Here is an 18,373-nt window from a genome sequence, read left to right on the forward strand (position 1 = left end):
TTCTTCATTTGAAAAAAATGGAGACAATAACAGTACCTATCTTCCAGGGTTGTTGTTAAGAATAAAATGAGATATTTGTAGGTGCTCTGCAAACCATAAAATGCCTTAGAAATGCTAATTACTGTTATAGCTTTTGAATTTGTATCTACTGGGGAATAGTTACTGGTATAATATATTTGTCTTAGTTCCCTATATTCTTTGGATAATCTTCTTTTGATGCAAAGATTGCCCGCGTCTCTTCTGATTCTAGTTGTATTAATTATGTTCATATAAAAGCTTTTCAAATTCATATAGCCGAAATAATTATAAATATTTATGGATTTAAAGTTTAAAATATGTGTTTTATCTACAATCTCTTGTTTAGTTACAAATGCTCTCCCTAGCCAAAGCTAGAAAGATACTTGATTTGGACTGGTTTTAATTTTTATGGTCTGAACTTTAATACTTAATATTTAATAACCAACCATTTAAAATTCAAATTTAATATTCAATAAACTTTAATACAAAAATTCAATACTCAGTTTAATATTTAATATCCACTATATTTTTATTATGAATAATGTAAAGTATTGAAATTCTTACCAGAAAAATTTATGTTCTCAAGTTTATTGAAGAGTGGGTTGAATTCAATCATTTGTATTTTTTCCCTGTCTGATGTCTTCCTGTGATTAAGTTTTCTATTTTTTAAGCCAGCATCAAATAGATTATATGAATACTGCTTTATAATTTGAGGGCTTAAAGTTCTATCCCCCTTCATTTATACTTTTTTCCCATTATTTCTTTCAATATTGTAGATATTATGGTTCTCTAAATGAATTTTATCATTTTGTCTAGTATGTCCTTTGGTAGTGGGACTGGTATAGCACTAATCTGGTACGATCTCCTGCTATTCATTACAAAATGACACTCCATCTCATAATTTTGTGTCTTTCAATGACTGTGACCATGCCTGGAACGCTCTCTCTGCTCACCTTTGCCTCCTGGATTCTCTAGCTTCATTCAAAACTCAGCTCAAATTCTTCCTTCTCTGAGAAGCCTTTCTCTGTCTCCCACCCAAATATTAGTGTCTTCTTTCTAAGATTTCCTCCAATTTCCCCTGTATATGACCTGTACATACAGAGTTATTTGTACATGGTCTTCCCCATTAGAAAGTCAATTCCTTAAACGTAGGGGCTATTTTTGTTTTTCTTTATATCTCTGGCATTCAGCATACTGCATGATATATAGTAAGTGTGCTTACTGACTTGACTGTTGAATTGATACATATATATATATATATATATATATATATATACACACACATATACATATATACATATACACACATATGTATACATATACATATATATGTACATATTGAGCAAGAGCCATTGTCCAATAGATAAATGGTCCAAGAACATGAACAAGCAGTTTACAAAAGGAATGAAAATCCTCAACCACCAAAGGAAAAAAACGCTCCAAATAACAAGTAATAAACAACTCAGATTAAAATAATTCTGAGGCCTACCTCATCAGATTACAGCAGACTAGCAAATCAGATTGGGCTTCTCCTCAATTTCCAATTCTTTGCCATTACAAAAAGAGCTCACACATACACACACACACACACACACAAAATATGGGTTCTTTCCTTCTTTCTTTGATCTCTTTGTGGTATAGATCTAGTAGCAATATTGCTGAGTAAAAAGGTGTGCATAATTTTTTTTTTCGTGTGCATAAATTTAATAGCTTTTGGGGAATAGTCCCAAATTGCTTTCCAGAATGTTTGGACTAGTTCACAGCTCCACCAATAGTGTATTAGTGTCTATGTTTTCTCTCAGCCCATCCAGGATGTCATTATCCTTTTTTTGTCATCTTAGCCAACATGATGGACTTAAGGTGAGACAGCACTTTCCACTGAAGGAGGAGGTCAGATGCCAGATTGTAGACAAGAAGAGAGTGAGTGGAAAGGCCATGGAGCCCACAATTGTGGATGATCTCCTCATGGAAGGAGTTTAGCCACAAAAAAGAGGAGAGATATGAGATGGGGAAAAGTGGTTCAAATAAGGAACAGCTCAAGTAATGGGTTTTTTTAAAGGATGATGAAGACATGGGTATGTTTGTAAAGAGTAAGGAAGTAGTGAGTGGACGTGGAGAAATTGAAGACAGGAGAGAGAACAGGGATGACAAAGGGGCAATGTGCTGGCAAAAACAAGATGGAATAGGATCATTTGTGCAGGAGAGGGGGTTGTCTTTGCAAGGAGAAGTGCTTCCTCTTTATGTGAGACAGACATGAAGGGATCGTGGCAAAAGGCACCTGGGTAATGTGAGATGAAGGAGAGAAGAGAGAATTCAGCAAAACATCTCAATTCTGTCAGTGAAATACACAAAAGATTATCTGTACAGAGGATAAGGGGAGGGAAAGGTATGAGGAGGCTTGAAAAGGTCTGGAAAAGTTGTCATGGTGGTGTGAGACAGTCGGTTAATTAGGAAGGCGTAAAAGGATTGCCTTGCTGCACTGAGGGCCCCATCAAGATTACATAGCACAAACTGATAACAGTTCTAGTCAGCATGGTTTCATGATTTTCCCTAGCTTTGTTTAGCAGAACATGAGTGAACATGAGTGAGTAGGAGAGAAAGCAGTAGAAGGCAGAAGTCATCCAAGGAGGATGTTTAGCACAGCAAGATATTCAATAGGATAAGGGGGCAAAAGATTCAAGAGAAGATGACAGAGCAGAGTTGAACTGGCTTGCTAAGGGGTCAAAGTGGTAAAGAGAGGAGAATGTAGTTATTGCTGGAGTGATGGTCTAGGAAAGACCAGAAGTGTAGAGAGACTGAAAGTCATAGTGGAGGATGAGGAACAGGTTTTAAGGTTTCAAGGCGGAGAGAGAGATGTAATCACAACAGTTTGTAATAAGGTCATTTCAGAATTCATGAACATGGAAGTGGTGCATTTAAGCATGATAATAAGATCTGCTCAGGTTGGGTAGAGAAGGTTGCAGAAAATCAAGTAAATATCAAGAGACAACTACGTGGTGCAGTGGCTAGAATGCTGGGCTTAAATTCAAATCTGGCCAAAGTCACTTAACCCTTTTTGTCACGGTTTTCTCATCTGTAAAATGAGCTGGAGAAGGAAATGCAAACCACTAAAGTATCTTTGCCAAGAAAACCCCAAATGGGGTCATAAAGAGATGGACTTAACTGAAATGACTAAACAACAACAAAAAAATTTTACTGAAGTCTTCTAGTACAAGGGCAAGAGTTGGAGAGGAGAGAAAGACTATGAATCAGGGACTGAATTCTTTAAGGAAAAAGGGAAGCATCCTAAAGTTTGGCAGACAATAGCTACCAGAATTTTGTTTGGGTGGTTGATATGGATTGAATGAACCTCAAAGGAGGAGAGGTCACTATTTGATGGTGATAGAAGGTGTTTGGAAGTAGCAATAGGAGCAAGGCATATTCCAATTCTCCCACTTCAACCAATGAATTAGTTAATGAGTAAAAGTGATGCCAGTGCTGGGAAGGGTGGCATCAGGAGGGAACAAGTTTCAGTGAGAACCAAAAGATGGAAGGTGTGGGAAAGTAAAAGATTTACTATGAAAGCAAGCTTGTTACCTAAAAAAAACAGGCATTATGGAGAGCACAGTGGAAGGAGTGTGTGGGTTTAGAGTTGGACATAGCAGGGGTTGGGTTAAGAGGGATGGGAATGAAAGAGAGAATAGGAGGGGATGGATATGAGGGTTTGAATAATAACAACTTGGAGTTCAGAATCATTGCAATGGGGTGTCTATGACTGGGAAGGAGTTTATTAATCATTAATGAACAAGTTCAAGTGGATAATTAACATAATCAGGGGTTTGACCTCAGGGTAGAATCTTCTTAGGGTGTTAGACAGCTGAGGGTAAGGGGAGGAGAGCTGATGGAATGATGTTTCTCTTTTCCCTGCTGGCAGGGTAGACCAGGAGATAGGTGGAGAGAGCAGAATTTGTTATGTTCATAATGAAAATTTAAATTAAAAAGAAACAGGATAACAACTGTAAAATATGAAGATGGATTAAAGGAACTGTGGAAGTCTAGTCTACAGGAAAAAAAAAAACTTAAGCAGGACATAATAGCTCTCTTCAAGGGTCTGAAAGGCTGTCATGTGAAAGGAAGATTAGATATATTTTATTTGGCCCCGGGAAGCAGAAATAGGAACAAAGGATGGAAGCTGCAGAAAAACAACTTGACTCAATTAAAAGGAAGAGTTTCCCAAAGACTAGGAAGTGGAATGGAGTCATGAAACAGTGGGATTCCTATGACTAAAAGTCTTTGAGTGGATGCTAAGTGACCATGGGTATTGCATTAGCAATTTCTGCTCAGGTATAGGTTAAGTGAGATATTCTCTTAAGTCCTATCTAACACTGATCTTCTTTGGACTTGTCTCTGGTCAAAGGGATGAAGCTTGAACTAATATGTGTACCACTTGATTGCCTGACTCATGGTCTGTTACAAAAAGTACACTGGCTGTGTGTGTGTGTGTGTGTGTGTGTGTGTGTGTGTGTGTGTGTGTGCGCGCGAGAGAGAGAGAAAGGGGGGGGAGAGAGAGAGAGAGTGTGTGTATTTTATGTATATACTATATATAGAGGAACTGAATATATATGGATACACATATATTTATATGTACACACATATACTTTTTCTTAAAATCCATATAATACACAAACATAACCTCAATATACTTTAATATACTAAGAATAAGGCTACTAATTTCTTACTAAATAGACCTCCTATTAAGTAAAAAATATATTTGCATTGAAGTGCTTTATTGAAAATATCCTTAAGAAGGTTTTTTAATTATTTGAATGCCTAGAAAATATACATTCTTACTCATGGTGACAAAAGAAATGTTCTAAGAAAACTTAACGATACTACAACTTATTATTCTGATACCGTCTAAAACCCTATAATGCTGGGATCTACGAGGCTCATACCTATGCTCCTGTGTTTTTATTGTCACTTTCCCCACAGGTTGGTAAAATAAAAATATTAGTGTTTTATTGTTGCTTTACCAGCTATAATTGCATGCAGTTCATCATCCAGGTTTCTCACCCAGCGAAGGAAGCAACTAGTACCCTATATTAAGAGAAAAACATAATATTTTAGTTAATTTACATTTTTAGGTGAAGTTCATGAAAACAAGAATATCTTTAACCAATTCCAACTGCTCATAATGTAAAAATCAAAATAATTAGGTAGTTGGAAAAGTTATGAGGACTCATCAACATCTTAATGACATTGATCTGAATTGGTCAGAATTCTACATGATAATTTTTATCATGGGAACAAATCTAATCCACATCAAATAATATCAGATCCTATTATTTACTGCGGCTTGTTATATGAGAATTAACATAAAAATCCATTTAAGAGAGATCACTGCATACTAATGTATGATTTGCACAAAAAGATAAATAACTATAAGTTCCACGAAAAATTCATATATATTTCTTCAAGAAGCATATAATTTTTATTTATTTCCTGGTGCTTCACATTTAGACTGCTGACAGGAGAAATATTGAGAAGTTATTCAAGGCAATGGGGGAAAAAAGAGTTAATGTTCTCTAAAGTTCTTTTGTTTTCAAGTCCATATATTTCCCAGTCTTAGGATACATATGCATATAAAAAGAATACCAAAAAATATTTACACTTAGCAATTTTTTGAAATTACTATAGTGGCAGTCATTGCCGGAAATAAAATTTGCTGTCTTTTGAAAACATTTGTTAGAATGTCAATGAATAAGTCCCAAGTAATTTAGTATCATATTGAAAATCAATACTGAAATAGTGATATAAGCAACTCATCTATTTCTATGATAAATGGGTACTAGGTCATGAAAAGCAAATGAAACAAAAGAAAAACAGAGTTTCAAGGACAGGACTTTAATGGCCTCCATTCACAAAAGTAGCAGTTTATGAAGAATAAATTAATTTTCCAATTACTTTATGGAAATATTTTAGATGCTTCCATCCTGTGATCTTTTAGACAACACTTTCTCACTAAAAATGCAAAACAAGTTGGTAGAAGGCTCAAGTCTGTCTTGAAAGTACAAACCACTACTGACATAGTAAACCTTACAAGATAAGGGGAAGCTAGTGCAAAGGAAAAGACCAAGCAATAGTCACTTTCTGCTTCCACGAATGAACAGCACATTCAATTCAACCATCAAGCAGCTACTGAACTCTTTAAATATTTAGTAAACTCAATAGACAGAGCTGGAAAATAGGTGGTGGATAGGGTATCTTTGTAAAGCATATGCAGTGTTAAAGTGGAGAAGACATGTAGGTCACTCTAGAAATGTGATAATTAGAGAGATGAAAAACATCATTGGCATTAGTGATGTATACAATGATAAGAACTAGGCCACAGGTAAAAGAATCAGAAATTCAAAATGGTGGAATGACACTGAATATTTTTTTTTTGAGGTTAAATGATTTATTCAGGACCACACAGTGTCAGAGGTGGGATTGAACCCCAGTCTCCCTGGATTTGAGGCCAGCTCTCTATCCAGGTTCTTAATCTTATTTTGTATTTGTATTACTCTAACTTTTTATCAAATAGATCCACAAAAGCAGATATTGTAATCATACTATCAGACAAAGCAAAAACAAACATTCAAAACACTAAAAGGTATAAACAAGAAAATTACATTTGGTTGAAAGGAACTATATAAACAACAAATCAATATCAATATTAAACTTATATGCTTCAAATTCTTTACCATCTACATTAATAAAGGAAATAGTAACTGAACTACAAGAAGACATAGACAATAATACAGGAGTGACAATAAACTGAAATATCTTTCTCTTAGTTTTGGAAAGTGAAATAAAAAAGGAAAATGCAGAAATGAACTAATTTCTGGAGAGACTTGGGTTACAAACTTATAGTGCCTTCTAAATGGAACTGCTAAAGAATATACTTATTTCTCATAAATAACAATTTTTGTAATAGCAAAGAATTAGAAACAAAGTAGATTCCCATTGATTGGGGAATTGATAACCATTTGTGGTATATAAATGTAAGGTAATACTACTGTGTTGTAAGAAATAATATAATGAATACAGAGAAACATGAACAGATCTACATGGACTGATGAAGAGTGAAGCAAGCAGAGCCAAGAAAACAAAGTACACTATGACTATAACAATATAAATGGAAAGAACAACCACATATAAAAGTACAAATAGTAAATAAGCCTTAAAAGATCACAAAATTCCAAAAGGTAATGATGTTTTGGCATACCCTGGTAAGTAGAGAAGGGGGAGAACAAAGAAGGGGATTACAGGGAAAGCAGAGGAAATGGAGAGTGGAAAATTCATTGAGTTCCAAAAGAGCAAGGCTTGGGCAAACTATGGATCAAGAGTCAAATCCCGCCCGCTGACTATTTCTGTATGGTCACAGAGCTAAGAATGGTTTTTACATTTTTAAATATAATAAAACTTTATTTAAAAATGTAAAAACCATTCCAAGCTTGGCATACAAAAGCAGCAGTGAGCTGGATTTCTTAGTTTGCTAACCCTTGCAATAGATCCATAATAGGTACAGTTGGCCAAACAGCAAATTCTGTTCCAGCAGCTCACTCCCTAAACATATCAGTGAGCAAGGAAGAGTTCTAGGCGTTCAGGATAATAGTCATTCCTTCAAAGGAGTCTCATTCAGTTGTGGTTTGCTTCTGATCTTCTCTACCATAAATCCTCCTGAGAACTTCCCCATTTTTTTTCATCTGTTACTACTTTTTTTAAATTTAAATTTATTTATTTAACATATTTAGTTTTCAGCATTGATTTTCACAAGAGGTTGAATTACAAATTTTCTCCCCATTTCTACCCTCCCCCCCACTCCAAGATGGCATATATTCTGGTTGCCCTGTTCCCCAGTCAGCCCTCCCCTCTATCACCTCCCCATCCCCTTTTCCCTTCCTTTCTTGTAGGGAAAGATAAATTTCTACGCCCCATTGCCTGCATATCTTATTTTCTAGTTGCATGCAAAAACTTTTTTTTTTTGTTTTTGAACATCTGTTATTAAAACTTTGAGTCCCAAATTTTCTCCCCTCTTCCCTTCTCACCAACCTTCCCTAAGAAGTCAAGCAATTCAGCATAGGCCACATGTGTATCATTATGTATAACCCTTCCATAATACTCATGTTGTGAAAGACTAACTATATTTTGCTCCTTCCCAACCCATCCTGCTTTATTGAATTTTCTCCCTTGACCCTGTCCCCTTTCCAAAGTGTTTGTTTTTGATTACCTCCACCCCCATCTGCCCTCCCCTCCATCATCTCCCCCCCTTTTATTTGTTTATCTTCCTCCCTCTTCTTTCCTGTGGGGTAAGATACCCAATTGAGTATGTATGGTATTCCCTCCTCAGGCCAAATCTGATGAGAGCAAGGTTCACTCATTCCCCCCTCATCTGCCCTCTCCCTTCCTCCCACTGAACTGCTTCCTCTTGCCACCTTTATGTGAGATAATCCACCCCATTCTATCTCTCCCTATCTCCCTCTCTCAGTATGTTGCTCTCTCATCCCTTAATTTGATTTTATTTCTTTTAGATACCTTTCCTTCATCTTCAGATCACCCTGTGTCTGCTCTCTCTCTTTTACACACACACACACACACACACACACACACACACACACACACACACACACACACAGATATATACATACACATTCACTTATATATATATACATAAACATGTATATATATATATGCATATTCCCTTCAGCTACCCTCATACTGAGGTCTCATGAATCATACATGTCATATTTCCATGTAGGAATGTAAACAAAACAGTTCAACTTTATTAAGTCCCTTGCAATTTCTGTTTCTTGATTACCTTTTCATGCTTCTCTTGAATCTTGTGTTGGAAAGTCAAATTTTCTATTCAGTTCTGGTCTTTTCACTGAGAAACCTTGAAAGTCCTCTATTTTATTGAAAATCCATATTTTGCCTTGGAGCATGATACTCAGTTTTTCTGGGTAGGTGATTCTAGGTTTTAATCCTAGCTCCATTGACCTCCGGAATATCGTATTCCAAGCCCTTCGATCTCTTAATGTAGAAGCTGCCAGATCTTGGGTTATTCTGATTGGGTTTCCACAATACTCAAATTGTTTCTTTTTGGCTGCTTGCAGTATTTTCTCCTTGATCTGGGAGCTCTGGAATTTGGCAACAATATTCCTAGGAGATTTCTTTTGGGGATCTATTTGAGGAGGTGATCGATGGATTCTTTCAATTTCTATTTTGCCCTGTGGCTCTTGAATATCAGGGCAGTTCTCCTTGATTATTTCTTGAAAGATGATATCTAGGCTCTTTTTTTGATCATGGCTTTCAGGTAGTCCAATTATTTTTAAATTATCTCTCCTGGATCTATTTTCCAGGTCAGTGGTTTTTCCAATGAGATATTTCACATTGTCTTCCATTTTTTCATTCCTTTGGTTCTGTTTTATAATATCCTGATTTCTCATGAAGTCACTAGCTTCCACTTGCTCCAATCTAATTTTTAAAGTAGTATTTTCTTCAGTGGTCTTTCGGACCTCCTTTTCCATTTGGCTAATTCTGCCTTTCAAGGCATTCTTCTCCTCATTGACTTTTTGGAGCTCTTTTGCCATTTGAGTTAATCTAATTTTTAAGGTGTTGTTTTCTCCAGTGTATTTTTCAGTATTTTTTTGGGTCTCCTTTAGCAAGTCATTGACTTGTTTTTCATGGTTTTCTTGCATCCTTCTCATTTCTCTTCCCAATTTTTCCTCTACTTCTCTAACTTGCTTTTCCAAATCCTTTTTGAGCTCTTCCAAGGCCTGGGACCAGTTCATGTTTTTCTTGGAGGCTTTTGTTGTAGGCTCTATGACTTTGTTGTCTTCTTTAGGCTGTATGTTTTGGTCTTCTTTGTCACCAAAGAAAGAATGCAAAGTTTGAGACTGAATCTGGGTGTGTTTTCACTGCCTGGCCATATTCCCAACCAACTAACTTGACCCTTGAGTTTTTCAGTGGGGTATGACTGCTTGTAGACTAACAAGTTCTATGTTCCACGTTTTGGGGGGAGGTGCCAGCTCTGTTACACCAGCACTCCTCCTTTCCCAGGAACCCCCAACCCAGACTGGGCTTAGATCTTCAGCAGGCTGTGCACTCCTGCTCTGATCCGCCACTTAATTCCTCCCACCAGGTGGGCCTGGGGCCAGAAGCGGCAGCAGCTGTAGCTGCCCCACCTCTGCTGTCCCCGGGCTGGAAGCTGAACCGCAAACTCCTTCCACTCCCGCAGCTTTTCCCACTAACCTTCTCCACAGTCTTTGGTGTTTGTGGGTTGAGGAGTCTGGTAACTGCCGCAGCTCACTGATTCAGGGCGCTAGGGCCCCCTCCGCCCGGCTTCTGGTCTGGATGGTCCACACCGCTCAGGCTGGGTTCTGCTCCACTCAGTTTCCAGCTCCCAGCTCCCAGCTCTGTGTGGGATAGACCTCACCCAGAGACCATCCAAGCTGTCCTGGGCTGGAGCCCTGCGTCCCTCTGCTGTTTTGTGGGTTCCGCAGTTCTAGAATTGGTTCAGAGCCATTTTTTATAGGTTTTTGGAGGGACTCCGTACGGAGCTCAAGCTAGTCCCTGCTTTCCAGCTGTCATCTTGGCTCCGCCCCCGACACTGAATATTTTAATCAACACCAAGTTATTTTCATAGGCACTTGAAAAAAGTATTACTGAGGCTGGAAGATGTTGGAGACATGAATTCAAAACAGAATTGCCAATATATGTAGCTATATTAAAGTTAAATGGCGAATTTGAGGCAGATGATACTGCATATAGTTAGTCTTATAATTACATATGCTTATGCTTTAGAGAGTAATTGAAGTGCTTATTTTATTTCAACATCTTATATTTTCTATCACATACCAAAATTACATTATGTAGGCCAAATGTGGTTTAAATGTGAAGTTTGAGGTCAGGCATGAAGAGATTAATATAGGTGAGAGTGGACTAGAAGGTCTTCTTAAAGGATATGGGCTCTTGAGGCCTATAAGGCTATGTCCAAATGAAAAGCACATTCCACATTGGGGAAAAGCATAAGCACTAAAGCCAAAAAGAGAGCAATATTTTAGTAGAGAGTAAAGAGACCAGAATGACTAGGTTATACACAGACATGTTGGAGAATAGTAGGATATAACACTGGATAGGTAAAATGGGACTAGATTATGCTGAGGTGCTCAGAAGAGATGTTTGGATTTGATTTTACAACCAATGGGAAGCTAGAAAACAAGTGAATATGTGATATAAGAAAACTGATGCATTAATATGGTGGTTTCAATTTAGATCCAAGATAAAGGGGGTTTACAATATAAACAGAAAAAAAATATGAATAAATGGAATCCAATTACTCTAGAAGAATAGTATCACATTCAAATAGAAACAGATCCCTGTGGGTCGCATAGTGATGTATAAAAACACAAATCAACACTATGTTGTATTATATTTTTATTTATTTTGTTAAACAATTCCAAGTTACATGTTAATCAGGTTTCTGTGCACTGGGGAGTCCCTCTAGCCCTGAGTTTGACACTTGTGCTCTAGAACACTCATATAGATTAGAGGTCAGTGAACTCTGCCCTGTGTGCCAAATCTAATTCGTTGCCTATTTTTAGTATAGCAGCTAAAAATGGCTACATTTTCTAAAGTGTAAAAATCATTCTTAGCTCAAGGGCTGTATAAAAACAGGCAATGGGCTAGATTTGACCCATGAGCTGTGGTTTACTGACCTATAAATACAGATGAATAGCTTACTCTCAGTGGAGTTTATACATTGTGGTTCCCCAATAAATCTAGGCCATCCCAGGCAAATTCTGGGATTAAATGTAAACTAGTATTAAAAGTAGGTAAATTACTATTAAAGAAAAATACTTAATCTCTGAAATCTAAGAAAAGCTAAAAATTCAGCTCGACATTTTAAAGAAGTTAATGCTAAAAACACACACATTTGTCAAGATGTACAACAAAAATACAAGCTGTCCCCATTAACCAGGATTTTGGAGTATCTATAATGAAAAGTTCCTTTTGTACTATTAGTGTTCAACAAATATTCGTTAATGACTATGGTCTTACATTACATTTGGGCTAAAGAATTGCATTTTTCTCAATAAAAGGAGTTAGGAAGCCTTTTTACTTAAACTAGGAGAAAGCATTTAGCCTTCATGTATCTTAGTTTTTACAGTTACAAAACTTTCTATCTTCCTAACTTGCAAGAACAATTTGAGAATGAGAGGTAAAAGTTGGTACCAAATGCAAAGCATCTAAATAAGCATTAAACAAGAAATATATGGTCATAACTTGACCATCTTTTGAACACCATGCTCATCTAGGGATGCAAAAGGCCAAGTTAATCCAAAAGAATCAGTTACACATGGCTGTGAAATATACCATCTGCATTTTTTGGTAGAATTAACAAACGAGTTGGAAGATAGCCCAGATGTGTGCTGGTCAGCAGAGGAAAATGGGCCTGGGTTTACAAATGTTGCTATGAACACTTCACATTTGGATATCTATAATGATAACATGAATTATGAGACAAGAGCTGAAAAGAAATGTTTATAAGAATGCTCAAGTCACAAGTTTGTTACCTCACAAAGTGGCAATGGTTCCCTGCTGCAGGCATGCTTAAAAATGAAATCTTCAGCATTATTGTTTTGAACAAAGTGGAAAATTATCTATAATTATAGATATTATGGATAATCCATGACCCAACAACTGCCAATTTCCCCTCCTTAAAACAAACTTACCTTTCATAAGAAAATTATTATTAAAAACCTTATATTCTCTGAAGTCTACAAGAGCCTAGAGATTCATCTGTTCCAGAATTGTTTAGATGCCAACTCAAAAAAACATAGGCTGACCTCATTAGCACAGTTTTGCTTTTGATATTTTAATAAAACATTTAAACGCTCTGATTTTTATATCAGATGGTTCCTTCAAACAAGCTATCACTGTCTACTGCAGAAAAGTCCTAATGGGTCTGTCAACAATTTAAGTGTCCTGATTATAGTTTCAATAGTTATCAGAAGCTCTTAGTTGGTTCATTAGGTTCAATAACTATTGAACTAAAGAGACCTGAACACAACAATTCTATCTCCATCACCCAATATAACTTCAGAAATAAAGATTACATTGTTTAAAAACATTTGAAAGGACACTGCCACGTGGAAGAGAGGGTGAATTTAAGTCTTTGACAATCTTCTATGGCATATGTAAGAGTAAACTGCTTTTATACATTTATCTATCTTAAACTATAAAGAAGTAATTATAACTTAAATTACTAATTTCATCTCCACATCTGGATTTGGCAAAGTTATTATGAACACTTACGAAAAAGTATATCATATAAAGGCATTAATATACTTTGATAATAACCATAGGCTGCACCCTCCATTTCCCTTCTGAAAAACTTACCTTATATATACTGACAAAAGAGCCAAGAAAAGCTCCAAGTTGAAAGTTTTCCTTGTTATAGAAGAGAGAAAGTAGCCGAGATGGTTGTGTAAACAGATGCCTGAATGCTGAGGGAATTCGAAGGCAGCATTGAATCAAGTAACCAACACTAAACATTCTGATGAAGCCCTAGAAAACATGTGGGGGAGGGGAGAAAGAAGGAGGAAATGTGACTTATAACCTGGTATTTCCTATAGCAATTTCACTGTATATTGCTCTTTTGTCCTTATTACATTCTACCTTGTATTTGATTTACTTGTTCACTATTATCTCCCCCTTACTAACCGTAATCTTCTTAAAGGTAGGGAGTGTTTCACTTTTCCATGTTTCAATTCAATTCAGTTGAGCAAACTTTAATTAAGTACCTACTATGTGCTGGGCATCTTTGTATTCTTCCTAGTGTCTTGAACAAGGTTGGTACTAGTTGAATATTTATTGAATGTTAATAGCAAATTCAATTTCAAGATCTTAAACCAAAAAGCATTTATATTCATATTATAGACATCCTCAGAACTAAATCCTCCTTACAATTTTAAATATTTTTGTGCATTCAGCATTGGACATGAAGTCAAAAGGACTATATTAGAGTCCTAACACTGCCATTTAACAGCCATGTGAAGTTAATTAAGCTCTGTGAACCTTAGTTGTTGTTCATCCTTACAGTAAATATGATATCAATTGTATTACTACTTCAGAGAGCTGTGAGGAAAGCACTTTGTAAACTGTAAGGTACTACATAATCATAAACTTTTCTTATTACTAAAGAACAGACGTTTTAGATTGAATACATTTTATTAATATGTAAATTTTAAAAATTTTCAAAGTATATACTAAGTATATCCATATTCTAATAATTAGTTTCTTCATATTTCTATCCGACTGGAACTGTTAATTTTTAAACCATTTGGTTTCAGAAAGAAAAGTACTGGGGTGAGGAAAAAAGAGCCCACCTAAGCAGAAATGTGAAAACCCACATCCTAGCAAAATCAAGTACTTTAGGAAACTTAGAAAATAATATAGCCAACAATCCTGAATTATTGGAAAAGGCAAGCATTCTTTTGATAGACAATCAATTTTTACCTTTTTAAAGACCACAGGAACAGAAATTTATAAATAAATAAATACATCAGAACAAATTTATAGATGTAGAAACAATTATATGTAAATTTTCTCTTACTGATCTATCACGTCAGGCTGAAAACCACAAGAAGATGGCAGCTTTATGGCACACTACCCAAATGAAATGTCAATGCCATAAAAAATGATATATTTACAACCAACATTTCTCTATATTTCCTGTAAATGCTTATAGCCCCAAATGGAACTGATTAGGAAACAACCAGTGTTTGCCAATTTTTTTTTCTGTGATTAAAACTGAGGCCAATCTGGCACACCATATCTAGAAAACAACTGGTACAAAGAAGGCTGGTAAAAAGTGTTCATATACCATTTGATCAACATATCTTAATCCTAACTTCCTTTTTGGTATAGTATACTAGCAGATAGTAGATGCTGAATAAATGCTTCCTCCTTATTTAATCTAGTTTTTACATTAATAAGAGCACTTGCCTGGTATGGTGGTGTAGAGGAAATAACACCTGGTCTTGGAGTCAGGAGATGTGAGTTGAAATCCCAATTCTGCCACTTACACAACTAGCTGTGTGACCATGAGCAAGTCACTTCATCTCTATGAACCTCAGTTTCCTTATCTGTAAAATGAGGATTATACTTGCACTATCTACTTCATAGGAATATTGTAAGGAAACCTTTTGTAAACTTTAAAGCAGTTACAGAAATAAGAACCTACTTCCACGAATACTTGAAATTATGTATGATCCATTTACTCCATGAATTGGAGGGATCTTCCTCTAGACCTCTTAATATTGCATAGAAACTATTCATTTGTCACCCTTCATTCTTGCCACATGACTGGGCCATATCCCTTTCTAGTTATACATCTTTCTGATGGCATCCTTTATATAATTTCTCCCATATTAGTTGTAACTCCCATGCTAAGACCATATGATCTTAAATTTACAACTTTAAGGGACCTTCGTTGCTTTTCCCCAATCTATTCACTTTACAGGTAAGGAAACTCGTGGACACCAGACCCTTTGTGTGACATTCAACATCAATTCCTCAGATGTTACATGGTATTCCATGACTCACAGCCATACAGCATCATGAGAACATTGATTTTTTTTAAAAAAATTATCTATTTATTTATTTTTAGTTTGCAACATTCACTTTTATAAGATTTTGAGTTCTAAAATTTTTCTGCCCTCCTGTGCTCCCCCCTGCCCAAGACGGCATGCAATCTCATAAAGGCTATACATGTACAATCGTATTAAACATATCTTTATATTAGCTATGCGAGAACACTGATTTTTAAAAGGCAAGCCTTTCTTTCAGGGAGGAAGGGTCATTCAATATGTAATTGGCCTAAATCACTCAAAACTACCCTGTGTTCTCCTATTCAATTTTGGGAGCAGGTCATTCACAATGTCTATTTAAGATAGACATACTAACAGAACAGTTATCTGAGCTGGCAGTCCAACTTGCACATCATAGTCTGGCCAAAAAGCATTTTGCATCCAACAGATTTATCCTCTGTATATAGATAGACTGAACTCTTAGGTGATTGTGCATCTAATTTAGGAAACTGCAATGTTCTGGGGCTTTATATAATAAACACAGTATCAACTCTACCAACCAGGAGTGGGAGGTTCCTTACCATTTGAGTTCTACTTGGTATATCCTTCGTGACATGGGGAATCATGTGTCTCAGCTTTATACTTCATTTGATATTGAGAAACAGAGGGGCAAAGTTTCCACTGCCACGTATTTCATGTACTCTTGATGTTAAGAGTGGCATTGTTTCCAGAAAGGTGGGAAAGGTGGGAAAAGTGAGGGGGAGAGAGAAGAGATAATCTTGCTGTTCTTTGATGTAAAAATAAGTTTATTTTCTAAATCAGGGTTGCCTTTGGCTACCATATCAGTTTGTAGGTCAAGGAGATCGAATGTTTTTTGGATGAGGAAGTTAATAAGCCCATTAGCTCTCCTTATGGTGATTTATACAAGCCAAAATTCCTTAGGTGATAGTCTATGTTGATATTTATTTTTTATCCATTTCCCACTTGTCAGTGTTAACAGATCACACAAGGAGGTTGGAGTTACCTCTATTTCATGACATTTTTCTCTGGTTTGCTTTTTTGTATAATTTAGTATTGATTTTGATCTTTCTAACATGTTGATGGTCTAGTGTATATAGATCACTGAATAAAAAATGATTCTAATATCAGTAACTAGTAATTTCCTAGCTGTTAAAATAATATTAATGTCATTTATTTTTGGTGATATTATTTGGTGCTCATCATGTCCAGCACTCCCTGACTTTCTTCTCAAAAATGTAATCATGACAGAGAGGTATAAAGTTTCTGTGTAGTCCCTAAGCCTTTGGCCATTCTTATTTTTTACTCCTAAACTATGCTTCCTAACACACACAAACACACATATACACACGTATTTTTTTTCATTTTCTTCCCCTTTCACTGAAGTCACAGAGTATGAAGGTGTGTGCATGTGTATGTGTGTGTGTGTGTGTGTATGTGAGAACAAATGCTTATGGAGAATGCTGTGATATATAATGACCAAATGTTTCATGAAATTATATTTCATGCTGCCTTTGGAAGCACAATAGCTTCAACTCTACCAATTCCTTTCTCTCTTTCTCTAAAGAGTACCTCTGAGCTTTACTTCTCATTAACTGCAATTTCCTTTTGTCTTCTGGTTTCACTTATAGAAAGAATTTCAAAATTGGTATGATTTACTTCCTCCAGTAGTATGTTTACTGGTTGGACACTTACCAAAGATTATGACATTTAAGTAGCAATAGCTAAGTTTACACATAATTATCTAAAAGCCATTCCCCTTCTTTTCCTCCATTCTATCAGTCACCATTACCACTGAAACATAAGGGGCCATAGAAGACTAAAGGTCATTTTGTATTCTTGTTTCATGAATTGCTATGGCTAAATAAGCTCACCACCAAATGGCCAGCCTGCTGATGATGAACCTTTCTATACTCAAGTAGCCCAGCCTTAGAAGGTGCAGTCCGTTATCAGGGCTATACTCAAAGCCTTTGCAGCACAGTAGAATCAGCTAGAGCTTATGTTCCACAAGTATATACCTTTTTAAAATAATTTTATTTATTTAAATTTTAATTTATGGAATATAACAAACATTTACATAACATAGTATAATAAAAAGATGATTGCATATGAAACTGCAAATCCATTATGTGCAGCTTGCTATCCTTTTAAATAGATAATAAAGATAACATGTACATTTTTTTCTTTTCTCCCCCTTCCTCCCCCCACCCTAGAGATGGCTACTATTAGACACAAATGTGTGTAAAATCATCCTGTACATACTGCTATTTATCATTTCTTTCTCTGGATGCAGATAACGTCTTCCTTCATATGTCATTTGTAGTTTTGGGGTGTTTATATTAGTTAAAATAACCTATTCACTCAAAGGTGTTCTTAAAATAACATTGCTGTTAGTTACTATATACGGCGTTCTCTTGGTTCTGCTCAGTTTGTCCTTCATTATTTCGTGCAAGACTATCCATGTTCTTCTGAGGTCATTGAGCTCATCATTGCTTTCAGTAAAGTAACATTCCATTACATTCATGTACCACAACTTGTTCAGCCATTCCTCAATTGATGGGCATCCCTGCAATTTCCAGTTCTTTGCCACCACAAAGAGAAATGCTATAAATGTTTTAGAATATGTGGGTTCTTTTCCTTTTTCCTTAATCATCTTTGGAAAAAGACCCAGTAGTGGTATTGCTGAGTCAGAGGGTAAAGGAAGTTTAATAACTCTTTGGGCA

At 36.1% G+C, this 18,373-nt stretch overlaps 1 protein-coding gene across 1 annotated transcript in view; it reads right to left on the reverse strand.

Moving 5' to 3' along the window:
- Nucleotides 1-18,373, reverse strand: part of TMEM135 (transmembrane protein 135) — a 347,914-nt gene that overhangs the window by 9,652 nt on the left and 319,889 nt on the right. The window contains exons 10-11 of the mRNA XM_036747191.1: nucleotides 13,441-13,608; nucleotides 5,031-5,094 (exon numbers count right to left, since the gene is read on the reverse strand). Coding sequence (XP_036603086.1) covers nucleotides 5,031-5,094; nucleotides 13,441-13,608 — 232 coding nt within the window. The remainder of the gene's footprint in view (nucleotides 1-5,030; nucleotides 5,095-13,440; nucleotides 13,609-18,373) is intronic.

Source organism: Trichosurus vulpecula, chromosome 2 (assembly GCF_011100635.1).
Source record: "Trichosurus vulpecula isolate mTriVul1 chromosome 2, mTriVul1.pri, whole genome shotgun sequence".
NCBI classification, from domain to species: domain Eukaryota; kingdom Metazoa; phylum Chordata; class Mammalia; order Diprotodontia; family Phalangeridae; genus Trichosurus; species Trichosurus vulpecula.